We start from the raw sequence: 17,579 nt of genomic DNA on the forward strand, positions 1-17,579 counted from the left end.
ACGACCCCGCGTCCCCTGCATCGGCAGGCGGACTCTCAAGCACTGCGCCACCAGGGAAGCCCTGTGTGTGTGTTTTGGCTGTGCCATGTGGCTTGTGGGATCTTAGTTCCCCAACCAGGGATTGAACCTGGGGGCCGTGACAGTGAAAGCGCTGAGTCATAACAACTGGACTGCCAGGGAACTACCCCATTCCTCTGTTGATGGACAGTTAAGTTGCTTCCATATCTTGGCAGTTGTAAATAATGCTACTCTGAACATTTGGGTGCATGTATGTTTTTGAATTAGAGTTTTCATCTTTTCCAGATATATGCCCAGGATTGGGATTGCTGGATCATATGGTAGCTCTAGTTTTAGTTTTCTTAAGGAGCCTCCATACTGTTTTCCATTGTGGCTGCATCAATTTATATTTCCTCCAGCAGTGTACAGGGGTTTCCTTTTCTCCACATCCTTGCCAATATTTGTTATTTGTGGTCTTTTTTGTTTTTTAAATTAATCAATTTATTCTTGGCTGCGTTGGGTCTTTGTTGCTGTGCGCAGGCTTTCTCTAGTTGTGGTAAGCAGGGGCTACTCTTTTTTCTTTCTTTTTTTTTTTTGCAGTACGCGGGCCTCTCACTGTTGTGGCCTCTCCCGTTGCGGAGCACAGGCTCTGGATGCGCAGGCTCAGCGGCCATGGCTCATGGGCCTAGCCGCTCCACGGCATGTGTGATCTTCCCGGACCGGGGCATGAACCCGTGTCCCCTGCATCGGCAGGCGGACTCTCAACCATTGCGCCACCAGGGAAGCCCAGGGGCTACTCTTTGTTGCAGTGCATGGGCTTCTCATTGCTGTGGCTTCTGTTGTTGCGGAGCACGGGCTCTAGGCACATGGGCTTCAGCAGTTGTGGCTCGTGGGCTCTAGCAGTTGTGGCTCGTGGTCTCTAGAGCGCAGGCTCAGTAGTTGTGATGCATAGGCTTAGTTGCTCCATGGCATGTGGGATCTTCCCGGACCAGGACTCAAAACCTGTGTCCCCTGCATTGGCAGGCGGATTCTTAACCACTGCGCCACCGGGGAAGTCCTAGATATTTTATTATTTTTGATGTGATTGTGTTTCCTTAATTTCTCTTTCTGATAGTTCATTGTTAGTATATAGAAATGCAACAGATTTCTGTTTATTAATTTTGTATCCTACAACTTTACCCAAATTCATTGATGACCTCTTGTATTTTTACTTTTGGTAGCGATTTTAGGATTTTCTATGTAAAATATTATGATATCTACGAACAGTGACAGTTTTACTTCTTCCTTTCTAATTTGGATCCCTTTTATTTTTTTTTCTTATCTTATTGCTGTGGCTAGGATTTCCAGTACTGTGTTGAATAAAAGTGGCTAGAGTGGGCATCCTTGTCTTGTTCGTGATCTTAGAGAAAATACTTTCAGCTTTTCACCATTGAGTATGATGTTGGTTATGGACTTATCATATATGGCCTTTATTATGTTGAGGTATGTTTCCTCTGTTCACATTTTCTGGAGAGTTTTATCATAAATGGATGTTGAATTTTGTCAGTCTTTTTCTGTTTGCTTTGTGTATCCGTTAACTGCTTATTGTGCATATAGGTGATTTTACTTCTTTTGTCTTTTAATTTCCCTACTACTAATTTTGTGTGTGGATGACTTACTACCTTTACTGTATATTTGCCTTTATCAATAAGCTTTTTCCTTTCATAAATTTTTATGTTTCTAATTATGGCCTTTTTTGTTTTGTTTTGTTTTTTGCTTAGAGAAGTCCCTTAAACATTTCTTGTAAAGCTGGTTTGGTGGTGCTTAACTCTCAGCTTTTGCTTGCCTTAAAACTTTTGATCTCACCATCAAATCTGAATGAGAGCCTTGCCAGGTAGAGTATTCTTGTTTGTAGGTTTTTCCCTTTCATCACTTTAAATATATCATGCCACTCCCTTCTGGCCTGTAGAGTTTCTACTGAAAAGTCAGCTGATATCCTTATGGGAGTTCCCTTGTATGTAACTTGTTGCTTTCCCCTTGCTATTTTTAATATTCTCTCTTTATCTTTAATTTTTGCTGTTTTAGTTGCAGTGTGTCTTGGTATGGTCCTCTTTGTGTTGATCCTGTTTGGGACTCTCTGTGCTTCCTGGATTTAGGTGTACTTTTCCTTTCCCAAGTTAGGGAAGTTTTCAGCTATTATGTCTTCAAATATGTTCTCTTCCCCTTTCTCTCTCTTCTACTTCTGGTACCCCTGTAATGTGAATATTAGTGTGCTTGATGTTATTCCAGAGGTCTCTTAACTCATTATTGACCAGGAGATTTTTGCAGAAACTAATGCCTATGACTGGCGATTTGTTATGTAAGTGAATATTGAAATATCTCTGGTCAATAACATTCAGGTAGCAAAGACCTATTAATGTGTCTCTGGTCAATAATGTGTTAAAGTGTCCTCATTTCTTTTTATTCTCTTTTTCTGTTGAGCTTCAGTGATTTCCACTGCTCTGTCTTCCAGGTTGCTCATCCATTCCTCTATATTACTTAGTCTACTGTTGATTCCTTCTAGTGTATTTTTAATTTCAGTTATTGTATTCTTCACCTCTGTTTGGCTGTTCTTTATATTTTCTGTTTGTTAAAAACTTCTAACTTCCCATGCTGTTCATCCATTCTACTCCTGAGTTCTTTGGTCATCTTTATGATCATTATCTTAAACTCTTTTCCAGGTAGATTGGCTATCACCACTTCACTTAGTTCTTCTGAGATTTTATCTTGTTTCTTCATTTGGAACATGTTCCTCTGTTGCCTCATTTTACCTGACTTGCTGTTTTTATTTCTTTGTATCTGGTAGGTTGGTTATGTTTCCCTGCCTTGGAGAAGTGGCCTTTTGTAGGAGACATTCTGTGTGTCCCAGCAGTGTACTCCCTTCTGGTCCGAGTGCCCCTTGTGTGGCCTGTGAGGGTCCTTCTGTTGTGGCAGGCTGACTACTATGGGCTGTCTGGTAGGTGTGGCTGGCCCCCTCTCGATAAATCAAGAGATGAGTTGTTAGGGCAAGGAATAGTGACCTTATTTGGAAAGCCAGCAAACTCAGAAGATGGTGGACTAGTGTCCCAAAGAACCATTTTACCCAAGTTAGAATTCAGGCTTTTTTTATACTAAAGGGGGAGGGGGTGTGGTTGGTTGTTGCAAACTTCTTGATGCTGCAATCCTTTGTTCTTGCAGCTGTCCACCTAGGTCAGGTCACGATGTTCCCATAAACTTCCAACTGAGACAAAGGTTATTTTCTGTTCTGCAACTTTTTTTCTTTATGTAAATGGAAGTGTTATTTCTTTAAAGGTCAGAGCCTTGAGAATAGGCTATCCTTATATTTTGGGCTATAGGCAACATTCTTGTAGCAAAAGCAGTAGAATACAAAGGTTAAAGTAAAGCAGTAGAATACAAAGGTTAAAGTAAAAGAAACAGATCTAATATGGAGTCAGATTTGTTCTTCCCTATTGTTCTGCCCTGTTGGTGAAGCCAGATCCTGGGGCTTGTGCCCGCCCACTGGCAGACAGAACAAGGTCCTGATATCTGGCTGCAGGGCCCAGGGTCCCAGGCCTGATGATGGCCTGCTGGTGGATGAGTTGGGTCCTGTCATAGCAGGCAGCAGCGCTGTGGTTGTCTTGGGGCTTGTGTCCTCCTGCTGGTGGGTAAGGCTGGTCTGGAGGCTAGAACAGGTTTGCTGGTGAGGGGGCTGGAGCCCAGTGGGTTTGGGGGCTGGTGTCTGCCCACTGATGGGTGGAGTTGGGTTCCAGCTTCTCTGGCTGCAGAGCCCTAGGGGTCCTGGGTCAAGTGCCTGTGTACTGGTGTTTGGGGCTGGGTCCTGGCCCCTTTGGTGGGGAGGGCCGTGTTCAGGGGTGATTGTAGGCTTAGCAGGGGGTCTTAAGGCAGCCTGTCTGCTGGTGGGTGGGGCTGTGTCCCCACCCAGTTAGTTACTTGGCCTGAGGCATCCCAGTACTGGTGCCTATAGGCTGGTGGGCAGGGGTGGGGCTGGGTGCTGAAGCTAATAATAAGCTAGAAGGGGGATTCCAAAATAGGCTTGCCAGCCCCAGTGTCTGTGTCCCCAGGGTGATCTCTAGTTGCCTCCTGCCTCTCCAAGAGACTTTCCAATATCAGCAGGTACGTCTGACCCAGGCTTCTTTCAAATTACTGCTTCTGCCCTGAGTCCCAGTGTGTGCACCCTTTGAGAGTGGAGTCTCTTCATGGTTACAGTTTATTACAGCAAAGAGATACAGATTAAAGATTAAAGGGGCAGATTCTAGGTGCGTTTCAAGCACATAGGACAGAGTCTAGGAGGATTGCAAGCATGACATTTCCACTGTCCTTCCAGTGGCATATTGGACAGCACTCATTACTCCCAGTGTCCTCTACCAGTGACAGTACACACAGAGTATAGCCAGTCATGGAAGCTCACTGAGCCTTGGAGCTTTTACTGGGGTTTAGTCTTGTAGATATGGTTGATACTTGTGCGGCTGACCTTAGTTTCTATTCCCTCTTCAGGTCAAGCTGATACTGTTTGGCCCAGAGCTCTTGCCATAGATCACATTGTTAGTACAGACTGTCTGGTGTGGCCCAAGGCCTCAGGGTAAACAAAGACACTCCTGTCAGGACATTAGAGATTGCTTCCTATTAGCTGAGGGCAAAGGCCAGACCTCTCTTTGGGCAAGATACTTTCCTACATGGGAGTAATTCAGTTTGGCTAATGTGTAGGGTATACATAGAGGAGTTGAAGGTGAGATTAGGAGGGTAAACTCTTGCCATGTTGGAAATTCATGGAAGGTGTTTGACATAATGGGAGGTGTCTCTATGAAGATAAAGCCAACAGTTGTTATAGGAAAGTAAGTGGTACAGTGAAAGGTAGGCAGGAGGAATATATTGCAGAAGTTAAGGTAAGAAATAACATGGGCCCAATCCAGGATAGTAGAAGTTGAAGTTTTTTGTTTTGTTTTGTTTTGTTGGATTATTGATCTCTAAAAGTTAGTGTTATTGAACCAGGTTTGTTTGCCTGATGTGCAGCAAGCCGAATATTGAGATGCTGAGGTTTGCAGTAGAGAAAGGGTTTATTTACAAGGTAGCCAAGCAAGGAGATGAGAGAACAAATCTCATATCTGCCTCCCTGAAGGCGAGGGGCTTGGGATATTTATGAGATAAAGAGGCAGGGTAGTCTGAGGTGTTGGGGATGTTGCAGGAGAATGAGGTGTGAGAGGGTGGTCATGTCCCAGGTCTTGGATGAGTTCCTGGGATAGGCCACCAAGTGAGGGTCCTTGGCTTCGCGAAGGAAAGAATTCTAGAGCGACCCATAGTGATGTGAAAGCATTTTATTTAGAGAGATACACATTGCATAGGCAGAATGCGGTCATTCTCAGAAGGCAAGAAGCGGCCCCAAGGTGTGGGGCTGGTTAGTTTTTATGGGCTGGGTAATTTCATAGGCTAATAAGTGGGAGGATTATTCCAACTATTTTGGGGAAGGGGCAGGGATTTCCAGGAATTGGGCCACCCCCCACTTCTGGCCTATTATGGTCAGCCTCAGAACTGTCATGGCGCCTGTGGGTGTGTCACTTAGCATGCTCATGTATTACAGTGAGCATATGATGAGGCTCAAGGTCTACTGCAAGTCAAATCTTCCGCCATCCTGGGCCTAGTAGGTTCTAACCAGTTTTTGACATATCGTCAACATCTATGCCATTCTTTTAAAGGTTGTGCCCTGCCCCATTCCCTCCTGTCTCAGGGAAAGATGATTGGAGGCAATAAAAAGGTGGAGTAATGGGTGTTCTGTGCAGGCATATCTGAGTTACATGCTTCTATCATGGGACGCATGTTCAGAAAATGGCAGTGTTAGCATGATCTGAGGGTGGAATTTTTTGCTCTCTGACATCAAAAAGTCATCTATCTGACACTCGAGCAGGCCTAGTTGAATGGTTGGTGGTCTTGACTGGTTTGAATTGAGTAAGACTAGCTCCATGCTCCTGAAATACAACTTAAGCAACCATTAGTATAGTGACCCATAAGTCAGAGAGGTGTTATCTATAGGGAGTGGTTAAAGGAGTCTTGTGATATGTTGTCTAAGCTACTTGAAGCTTGGAGGGTATGCAGTTTGCAAGAAAAGTTAAAGCAAGCTTGGTCAGTAAAGGCAGGTTACATGATATTATTCATTAAGCAAGTTATAGTTTAAGAGAGCTAACTGATGACTACCCTTGGTTTCTTAAGTATGTATCTAAAATATAGCTATGCTCAAGAAGGACCTAAATGTGGGCTTTGGTGAGGGGAGAGGGGTGTTGCTTAAATATGTTTTTTAAAAAATTAAATTTATTTATTTTATTTTTATTTATCTTTGGCTGCGTTGGATCTTTGTTGCTGCATGCGGTCTTTCTCTAGTTGTGGCGAGTGGGGGCTACTCTTCATTGTAGTGCACGGGCTTCTAATTGCATTGGCTTCTCTTGTTGCGGAGCACGGGCTCTAGGTGCGTGGGCTTCAGTAGTCGTGGCGCGTGGGCTTCAGTTGTCGTGGCGCACAGGCTTAGTTGCTCTGCGGCATATGGGATCTTCCCGGACCAGGGCTCGAACCTGCGTCCCCTGCATTGGCAGGCGGATTCTTATACACTGCGCCACCAGGGAAGCCCTTAAATATGTTTTTTAAGCTGTGACTTTGGTCCAGGTATCTGCAGCCCTCAGTGTCTCTCACCTTTTAAAGGACCTTTGCATCTTCCCTTCGGTTCTGTTTACATTTAGGAGCCAGAAATTGGTACCTGAGTAAGTAGAGGATGATTATAGAGAAAAAAGTTAAAAATATAACTTGAAATAGTGATTGGAAATTGGGAGAAACAGTATAGGCTGATTTGTGTGTGTGTGTGTGTGTGTGTGTGTGTATGTGTGTGTATGTATATTGTAGAGGCGGAAAAAATTTCCCTTGTTCCCTTCTGGGTTCTTTGGCTTGTCTAATAATTAAATTGATATAAGACAGATTAACAAAAGAAAAATCAAACAAAAGTTTAATAACGTCTATCTCCTGCATAGATGAGAGAGATGCAGGAAAACCTAACTCTCAGAAATGGCTAAAGCTATCACCTTAAATACCATTTTCAGCTAAAGACAAAAGAAGATGTTGCGGGTGGAGAGTCAGTTATGAGAGGTTACCAGGAAAAGCACAGTAAACAAGGGTAAGGTTGTTATGCAGATGTAAGTTGTTGCCTTCTCCTTTGATGAGAATTTCAAGAGATTTAGTCATCCTCTTCCTGGTACAGAGAGGAAGACAGCCTTACAAATGGAGATTTCCCTTATTAATATAAATGTCTCTTACAAAAGGGTAACTTATACTCAGAGCTTTTCCTATGTCTGCTTTTTCTTAAAAATAATCAGCTTAAAATAATCCTTATGCCAAGGAGGCATATTTTGGGGTGACAAATTCTGCTCTCCTTCAGTATATCTCTATCTCTATCTGTATCTATATCTATATCATCTGTGTTACACACACACACACACACACACACACACACACACAATGCTTCTATTCACAAAGTTGACATCTAGGCTGATTCGCAGTTGTCCCAGAGTGGGGATTCCCCCTCCATTGTGTTTCAGTTGAGGCACCTACTTTCCCATTTAAGTGAGCACAGTGCTCTTCTTTCTTTCATGGGACTGTCATCTCTACTATTGAGAGGGTTACATGTGGCCATTCCTATTTTGGAAGTAGTTAAAGCAGGATGTTTAAACAGATCTTCAATAAATAGTCTTTATTAGGGCAAAACTGATGATAAATGTACTAAACATTGTACTACAATGAACTGACACGCATAACATCCTTTAAGTGAGAAAAATCTCATTAGCAAGAAGCACCTTTGTATGAGACTTAGTGTTGCTCATGGGTGTAGACATATCAGGTCTCTAGTTTAGGAGTTGTGAGACTTAGAAGAAATTGTTTTTCTCTTATCATTGCTGAGTTTTCATTAGGTTTAGATGAAAAAACAGTACCAGGTCGTTCTAGAGAAGATTCTTGCAATAATTTTCTATTGTTAGATTACTTTGGGAGGAAAATCTTCACAGTTTTCAATGGGTGTACCCTGCTGTGTTCTAGATCTTATGTGTGTGAAAGGAAAATCAAAGTGGTGTTGGTATTGATAAGAAGGCTCTCTAAAATGGAGCTGGGAGGCCATTAAGGAAGTGTGACTTACCACATCTCAGCCTGGATGGAATCTGACCTTTTGACCACTTATTCTCCTAATGAAGACAACCAGAACATCTGCCAGAAACTCAAGATACTTAGCGGACCCTTACCCTAAAATAATTTGTGATTCCTTAAGGACAAATATTTCCTGACTCACGTCAGAGTCAACCACAATTCTCGCCAGGCAACTTTGAACAACCTCATGGCTTTTTGTCTTTATAAGCCCCTCTTTCTCTTCTCTGGAACACTCTTTAGGTTTTACCAGAATCTATGTCTCCCAAATTGGAATTCTTAAGATTCCCCCCCCCCCCCCAAAAAAAAACTCTTTTCTTACTTGCAGCCTTCTGCATTGTTTTTTGGTCTATATGTGTGACATCAACTACGGTGACAGGAGCTCATCTTAACCTTGATCACAGTATTAGAAATGCTTTAGTTTTTTTCTGACAGCTTTGTTGATGTTGAAAATGTAATGAGTAGGTATATAATAAACAGAAACTGGAGTGTATCCTTCCTGTATGTCCACTTTCTTCCTAAAACATTTGTTGAATTGAGTACCTAGTATGTGTATTAAGCTGGTTGTGTGGAGGATAGGAAAAAACTATGTGAATCAAATGTTGATCCCAGGATTTTGTAGTGTAAGTCTTGAAATACTGAGTTCAGAAGAGGAAGAGGTCACATCTAGCTGTGAGAATCAGGAATGCTTGGCTCTTAAGTTGAAGAACAGGTAACATTTCAGAGTTGGGTGTGAAAAAGGCCCTTCTCTGTGAGGCACAGAAGTGAGAAAGGTGAAGTCCATAATAGGGACTGGTATCTAGTTGAGTATTATGTTAGAGTGTGCATAAAGGGTTTTTGGTAATGGAGAAAAAGGAAGCTGAAATCGTTATCAGTGTGGGCAGTCTAAGAGTCTACATTTTATGCTATAGGTTCTTGCCAGAACAAGATGGTATGATCACAGTTGTGCTTTAAGATTTATCTAGATGTTGGGTATGGGACGGATTGAAACAGGTAGTAAATGGGGGCCTGACCAGTCAAGAGACTGTTATTCTAATAGTCTAGGACTATGCAGAGTTTATGAAATTCTGAACTAGGGTAATGTATTATTTGTTTTGAGGGTTTGGAAAGTTTGAAGCAAGTTCTGAATTAATACTTTGTTACTAATTCTACAGAGGTGATTTTTACTGTTGGCGATGATGAGAATTCAGACAGCTTTTCTTGGTCAGACTCCTTAAACAATCCTCCTTAGGGCATTCTTATTAGGTAGCATCATCCTTTCAGCCTGACTTGAATGAGGCATGATAGTGACTAATGGGAAAAGGTTTTCATTCAGAATGTCATCAAATTAGTGCTGTGAGAGACTAAAGAGGAAGGGGGGACTTGATGATGTTGCTTTCTGTGATTCTAGAAGTGGGAAAAGATGAGTATGGGCCCTGGGAAGCATAAAGGAAGAGGTATAGCATGGCAAAAAGAACTAAATACACACATTCTTGTATTTCAAAGCTGTCACTTTATATGGAAAGTGATACTTCATACACAGATTCAAGACCAGAGTAACCATTATGAAAAAAAAGGAAGTTGGATCAAATTATATACCAGACTTGAAGACCATATGAATCAAAAAAAAAGGAATTGGGGGCTTCCCTGGTGGCGCAGTGGTTGAGAGTCCGCCTGCCGATGCAGGGGACATGGGTTCGTGTCCCGGTCCGGGAGGATCCCACATGCCGCTGAGTGGCTGGGCCCGTGAGCCATGGCCGCTGAGCCTGCGCGTCCGGAGCCTGTGCTCCGCAACGGGAGAGGCCACGGCGGGGAGGGGGCCGCCTGCCGCAAAGAAAAAAAAAAAAGTAGAGCTTTAAGACAAACTTGCAGATAGAATGAGGGCTAAACAGAATTTAAATGCTATGGGGGCATGAAAACATTTTCTAATAGTAAGAGAGCTGATGTATATGATCCCAGATTTGCTTTGCTACTAGAGTTGTGAGTATAAGAAAGGATCACTTTTGAGGTAATCCTGGCCCCCCCCCCACCCTTGCAAAGCATCATTCTCTGTAGGAACACGTCATAGGGGATCCTTGTAATATAGCAAGAGTAGCAGGAGCTCCGTAGTTGTAGGAAGTCGGTTTTTCCTTCTACCGCTATGAAAGAAGAAAACGATTGGGCCATTAATGTGATATACCAAAGGATTAGAGATTCTTTAGTTTTGGAGGGAATGTGCCTCTTGAAGTTAGGTTCTTCAGGGCATTCTTGTAGGGTAAAAATTGTCAATATGTAGGCTGTGGCTTACCATGGGGAACCCATGTAGGAACCCGATGCCTATGAGATAGGCCTTCTTATACTATGTAATGTACATACAGGGGCTGCCTTTATTTTGAGGTAAGGATAATCAGCTGAAGGACTTTGTACCTGGGCCCTCCTCAGTTCCACATTACCTCCTCTCACTCACAGTCTTAACATTCTACTGAGATAAATGTAAATACTTGAAGCCATGGATTTTCTGAGAGGTCTATATCTGGGGCAGTATTACTCCTGACATCGCTCTGACCCAAGGATGGAGTCTAATCCTGCTAAGTATGGCCAATTTGATAAAAAGCTTATTCCCAGACGTTTTGCTAATTGAGGTCTTAACTGTTTTCTGATAATCTGTAGTTTTCTATAAGTTGTCGTTATAGGATTTAGCATACAAGTAGTAATTTAAATAACTATTATTAGTTTGTCTGTTTTCCCCCTTAAGCTGTAAGCTTTATCAGGGCAGAAACACGTGTTTTGTTGATCACTGTTTCCTAGTACCTAGCCTATAGGTGCTCAGATACTTGTTGGCATACTAACTCACGTTATTTCATGTATCTAGGATGTGTCTCCCATACAATTTAGAGAGCCATGTGCCTGCTTGGGCTTCCTCATAGCATGGGGGCCTGGTTCCAAGAGTGAGCATCTCAAGAAAGCAAGGCAGAGAAGTGCATGGCATTTTTATGACCCAGTCTTGGAAATCATGTAGTGTTGCTTCTATCATACTTTATTGGTCAGGCAGTCACAAAGTTCTTCACCAGTTCAAGATAAGGGAATATGACTCTCACCACTTGACGGGAAGAGTAGCAAGGGCAAATTATAAGAAAAGCATGTGAAATGGGAGATCTTGTATTGGTCTTTGAACTGCCTTTGAATTGGCCTTTGATTGTCTTTGAAAAAGACAATCACAGTTGTTTGTAGTTTTCATCAAATTTGGAAAATTTTGGGCCATTATTTCTTTAAGTATATTTTCTGCCCACTTTCACCTTGTTTTTTGGAATTCTCATTATATGTATGCTTGATACCCCACAGACCATTAAGAATTTATTTTCAGTTTCTCTCTCTCTCTGCTTCATTTTGGATAGTTTGTATTGCTGTGACTTCAGGTCCACTGTTATTTTTTTCCTGTAGTCTCTAATCTGTTGTTAAGCCCATCTAGTGAATTTTTTGTATGTTCTTTTTCTCAGTATTTTCATGTTTTCCTTTAAATCCTTGAGCATATTTATTGTAAAGTTTGTCTGCTAATTCTGTCATCCCTGATATTTCTGACTCTGTTTCCATTTAACCGATCCCCCACGCCACCCCCTAGCCCCCATTAGATTGTTTTCCTGCTGTTTCATATATCTAGCAATTTTTTGTTGTGTGCTACATTGCTGGGTATCTGGATTTTACTGTCTTTAAAGAATGCTGAAATTTGTTTTGGCAGGTAGTTACTTGCTAATCAAGCTTGCTTTTAAGCTTTGTTAGGACAGGTTTGGAAGTTTTTGCTCTGCAGCTAGTTTAGCTCTACTGCTAAGGGGTGATCCGTCTGCTAATTCTGCTGAATGCCACTGGTATTAAAAAGGTCTTTCCACTTTGGCTAGTGGGAACTCTCCCAGCTCTGTGTGAGCTCTGGGAATTGTTCTTCTTGCAGTTCCTGGCATTTCTTTGTCTGGCCTCAAGGGGTTTCGCCTAACACACTTGTAGGTTAGTATTCAGTAATGGACTGAAGGGATCTCTATGTAGATTTCTGGATGTATTTCTCTGTACTGCAAATCCCAGCCACTTCATCTTCCCCAAATTCCAATCTCAGTCTACTCAATTTATCAAGACTGCAATGCTTTGCCTGAGTACTCTCTCTATACATTGCGTTCTGACAAGTGCTTCCAAGCAGAAAGCTAGGGTGTCCCAGGGTTCACCTCATTTGTTTTCCTGCTCTTGGGGATCACAGTTCTGCACTGCCTGTTATCCATTGTCTAAAATCAGTTGTTTCATGTATTTTATCCAGTTTTGTATGGTGGAAGAGAATGTTCCATACCAGTACTGCAAGTCAAAGTATGAATTTTATGTCCAGAATTTCTTCCATCTTTTTAACCACTTAAAGTACATTTTAGTTTCCAAATGTAAAAATGAAGTCAACTTTGGGCTAGAATTAATAATTTGGGTTCAAGTTTCAGGCCTACTTCCAACTTGGTACATCTCTTCTGTGGCTTTCACAGCCAAATTGAATTGAATATAATCCTATTCTCCCTGCTTCTCAAGCATTCCATAACAAGCAAATGGAAACAAAACCAAATTACATTAAATAAGGATGAGGTATAAAAGTTGACACATTCCAAACCTTTCTGGCCTATCTTCCAGTTCATACTCAAAGTATAAAGGGCCGGGAGATGAAAATGTAGTAAGACTGTTGCTGTTTCATTGCTCCTCCTCAGAATAATAGCCAACTATTATTAAATGCTGTATATGTGCAGAACTTTGTAAGCCTTTTATGTGAATTAACTCACCGAATCCTCGTAACTGCCCTATGGGCTTGGTACTATTATTGTCCCCATTTCACACATGAGAATGAGACAGAGATCAGACAACTTCTAGAGGGTCATGCAGCTAGTAACTGGCAGTGGCAGAATTGGTACTGGTTTGAACAGAAGCTGTGTGACTCAGGAGCCATGCTGTTAACCACTGTGTGACTATTTGAAAACTATTAAAAATGTATCAACTGCTACTGATGTAGAATCATTAATTATCTATTATTTTTAAAAAAGTTATTTACTTATTTATTTGGCTGCACTGGGTCTTAGTTGCACGCGGGATCTTCGTTGCCGTGTGCACAATCTTCAGTTGCAGCACGCGGGATCATTTTTTTAGTTGCGGCATGCAGGATCTAGTTCCCCGACCAGGGATCAAACCCGGGCTCCCTGCATTGGGCGCACAGAGTCTTAACTACTGGACTGCCAGAGAGGTCCCTAGTTTCATTAATTATCTTTAAATATAAAGGAGAGAATAATATCACCTGTGGAATCCCTTCCCGTTTGTTTAGTCAGCCTGCGTGATTTCCATGGGGAAGCAGAAAGAACGGGCTATGGTTGGAATATGTGATTCTTGAGGAAAAACAAACACTATCAGTTGGCAGAAAATGGTGGAAGGCGATGTACAGCAAAGACTAGAGGATATGAGTCGAATCCAAGAGGTCTATTGTGTTTCCAAGAGGGTAACTTGTGTTTATTGAATCCTGTCTGGCAGCTGTTTTGATATTAATAGGTTTCTCTTATTCTTTTTCTCCCCCTTCTCAGACACATTTAATCAAGTCAAGTACCAAAATGCTAACACTCTGGAGAGAGAAAGGCTAACATTTCTTTTACTCAAAGAAGTCGTCCACCTGCAGGCACTCGGCAGACCAGCATTGCTTCCTTCTTCACCTTGCAGCCAGGTATGGTGACTGGCCTGGAAGCAACCAGGGACCAAAAGGGAGTGCATTCACATTTCCATGCTGGAATATCTATGAGAAGTGGTGCCATTAGTGCATTGTGTTGAACTTAGATGACCTATTAGAAGATGTTTTAAAACACAAGAAAGCATTGTCTTTTGGAAAGCAATATATACATACTTTTACAAACATACTTTTCTGGTTCTGTTTATCTCAGTCTAAACAGAACCAGAAAAATATTGGTATTCCCTGACAGAGCAGTGAGGAAAGGCATACTTGGGAGTTGGGGGTGCAGAGGGGAGCTGATGTGCCATTAGTAAGATATATGTCTTGGATTGGCCACAATTAGCAGTCTGTATAAGATTGATAATTGATATGTCTATATGAAGCTTCTCAAATTAATCAAAGTTCAAAAGAGCTTTTTTCTCAGAAAGCTTGGCATAAAGTTGGCTTGTGTTTCATAATCCTTTGGCAATTCTTTGTTTGCATGTTCCTCTTCAGGGGACCAGCTGCCTCAGACCAGGCTGGGGCTTACAGAGCAGGGTTCTTGCCAGTTGAAGGGTGCTAGGAAGAGAGCTCTAACTCTCGGTGCCGTTCCCAGGATTGCTTTGCATAAACCTTCAAAATGCCTTCTCCCTACCACAAACAAAAACTTAAACTCTTTTGCTTTAAGTAACAAGGGCAGATTTTTCTCAAAACCACTTTCCATTTCAAAATTCTGATATTTTCTACATAGTCTGTATTGAAGTCTTAGGCCAGTTGAGAACGCTTTTACAAAACAATTTCTGTAGTATATTTCTTGGAAAGGAAAGAAGAAATTAGTCATTCAGCCTTGTTTGTAATTAGATCTTAGCATAATTTGGTGGGGGGGGGGAGTAGGAATTCCACATCATTTATCTTTAAGGCAGACAGGATCCATTCCACACCTGACAAAGTAGACAGGCTGGACAGTAATAGTTTTTTTAATTGTCCTTTCTGCTGATGGACTTAGCACCTAATTGTGTCTTTACTCCCTTTCCCATGAAATGTTTAGGGAGCAGGAGACCCATATTCTTTCTCACTGTCACCAGAAGGTTTCTCAGCGTTGGCTGGTCAATGTGATCTTTGAGACTTTACAAAAATGGTGTACATTGAACATGTTTCTCAAAGGATAATATCCACGGGTGATATTTGGCCAGGGTCACTATTTAGCAGAAACTATGTTAAATAAAAAACAAAAGCAAAACTGATGTGGCCTATGTTAAACAAACCCCACTCAAGTGGAGAAGTAGGCTGTGGTCTGACTGTATAACATGTTTGACTTTTATTAGGTAGGTCATGGGAAGCATCCATATATTTGAGTAGGGGAATATATAAGAGCTGTGTTTTAGATCATTCAGGAAAGAAAAGAGATTGAAAGCAGGAAGATCGGCTACAAAGATCTGTGAAGAGTCCTAAGACCCCTGCACTAGTAGTTATGGTAGCTGATACTGATTTCAGAAAAAGCCACCTAAATCCTACTCAGGTGGAGTTTTCCTGCAGAATAATATTTGTTCATCTTGTTTTACTAGGAAAGAAAAATGGTGGTGACCAGAGGAGTGTTTCGTCTCATATAGAAAGTCAGACCAACAAAGAGTCTAAGGAAGATGCAACCCAGCTAGACCATCTGATCCAGGGCTTGGGGGATGATTGCATGGCACCCCCTTTAGCCACTTCAACCCCTGCAGGCATCCAGGAAGCTAGACTTTCTCCTCAGTCCTTCCAGGCTTCTTACCACCATGGAATAGGAAGCCCATGCGTGACTGTGCTGTCTTTGTTCCAGCCTGATACCTTTGTCTGTGCTGGAGAGAGTAAAGCATCACTGGCCTGTTCCTTCACCCAAGACCTGGAGAGTTCCTGCTTACTGGACCAAAAGGAGGAAGAGGATTCTTCCCGGAAAAGGGAATGGCCTCATGGATCTAAGAAAAAGAACTATCAGAATGTGGAGAGACACAGTAAAACACCTGGGGACAAGGGCCATCAGCTCTTGGATAAGGCTAACTTGGAAAAGGTGTCTGCCAAAAGAAACAGGCAGGCCCCCATCCTCCTTCAAACATACCAGGATTCCTGGAGTGGAGCATACAAAGAAGGAGTGAAACAAAGCCCTTGTCCTATTCCTGTGTTTTCGTGGGACAGCGAAAAGAATGACAAGGACTCCTGGAGTCAGCTTTTCACCGAGGATTCTCAGGGCCAGAGGGTCATTGCCCACAACTCTAGAGCTCCTTTCCGAGATGTAACCAATGACCGAAATCAGGGCTTAGGACAGCTTCCTAACAGCCCTTGGGCTCAGTGCCAGGATAGGACCACTCAGTTAAATCTGCTGACTGATTTGCTCTTTACCCAGGACTCTGAAGGTAATCAAGTTATCAGGCACCAAGTCTAAATGTCTTTGTGAGGGTTTGGTTCTAAAAGTACCTTGAAATGACATATAAGAAAGTATCTTCAGGGAGTGAGTATATTGGAGTAGGGGAATGTAAGATCTTTGTTTTAGAAAGGTCATTCAGGAGAATGATCTTGGGTGGGAGGGAGGCATGGGATGATGCTGTTATTATTGAGCATTTTCTTTGTGTAAATAAAGCAGGTGGTGCTGCTTGTTGAGACAGTATGATTGGCATCATGCCCCTCCCTGAGGAGGAGGTGGCTGGTATATTCCCTGCATGAGTCTATGGTGAACACTGAGGAGGCAGGGCAGGTGCTCATCTCTCCACTAAAGAGCCTGCTACTCAGCCTGCACAGAGCCACCTCTTTGCCCTTTCAGATGCCTGACTGGGATACTGCTTCTTATGGATGTGCGGTCTTTTAATCTCTGGCTGTAATCTTACCCATGCGACCTAAGCTGTGACCATTATTCTTGACACTTTTTTAAGTGATATGGCAAATCTCCCAGACCCAGGTGTAAAGGGGCAGGGAGGATAGAGAGAGAGGTAGAATGATTGATGAGGTAGTTTTGTTATTTTATTTTTGTGGTAACTTTACAGCATTTTAAAGTTATATACTATATGTTTAAACATCTCCCTATAAAAGGCTGACCTATATAATGATCTAAATGGGACTATATCATTCTTCTACTACAAGGTGGGAGAGAACTCCCTTTGTAAAACTATGAATCCAAATAAATGACTGTTTACAAAGCTGGCTCTGCTGGTAATTAAAACTTACCAATTTTATTTTTGAACACAAGTCTAATTTGACTTGTGTTCTACTCAAGACATCCACTAGGTGGCAGTTTCCCATGTTGCAGGTGTGGTACCTAAGAGGCTTAAAAATAAGCCTCTGGGGGGCAAGCTTGCAAGTTATAAGAAGGGACCGGCTTTGAAAGGTTAGGGCAAAATCTCTCTGTAAAGAAAGAGATAAAAAAAAAAAAAAGAGTTAAGAAGCTCCCTAGGGAAGCCTTCTCTTCTAAAGGCAAGGGGAAGCCAGGAACCTGTTTACAGAAGTTCATATACCTTAAAATTAACAGAAATTCTATACCTGTGGGAGATACTGGGTGATCACGACTCAGAGATGGACACAGCAAATGCAATCTCTCTCCAAATCCTTCCTTTAATGTCAGGTAGTGCTTCAACCCAAACACACACAGGATACATACTGTAGAGAAAAGGGACCTGAGGGCATCTGAGTCATGCATGGTGTGGTAGGTACAAACCTTGGCCCAATGCAAAGGAGCAGTCAAGGGCCTGGAAAAAGGATGGTACTCTTTCCCATT

At 42.2% G+C, this 17,579-nt stretch overlaps 2 protein-coding genes across 2 annotated transcripts in view; one reads left to right on the forward strand and one right to left on the reverse strand.

Annotated features, from left to right (window-relative positions):
• AUNIP (aurora kinase A and ninein interacting protein) overlaps positions 1-16,475 on the forward strand; it is a 27,852-nt gene extending 11,377 nt beyond the window's left edge. The window contains 3 exon segments of the mRNA XM_007459135.1: positions 13,722-13,759; positions 13,761-13,858; positions 15,406-16,475. Coding sequence (XP_007459197.1) covers positions 13,722-13,759; positions 13,761-13,858; positions 15,406-16,256 — 987 coding nt within the window. The 3' untranslated portion in view covers positions 16,257-16,475.
• A 916-nt stretch (positions 16,476-17,391) lies between these two features.
• The window catches only part of MTFR1L (mitochondrial fission regulator 1 like), an 11,606-nt gene continuing 11,418 nt past the window's right edge, over positions 17,392-17,579 (reverse strand). Inside the window, exon 7 of the mRNA XM_007459136.1 lies at positions 17,392-17,579. This exon is cut by the window's right edge and continues 817 nt beyond it. The gene's annotated coding sequence lies outside the window, so the exon portion shown is untranslated.

Source organism: Lipotes vexillifer, unplaced genomic scaffold (genome assembly GCF_000442215.2).
Source record: "Lipotes vexillifer unplaced genomic scaffold, Lipotes_vexillifer_v1.1 scaffold496, whole genome shotgun sequence".
Taxonomy (NCBI): Eukaryota; Metazoa; Chordata; class Mammalia; order Artiodactyla; family Lipotidae; genus Lipotes; species Lipotes vexillifer.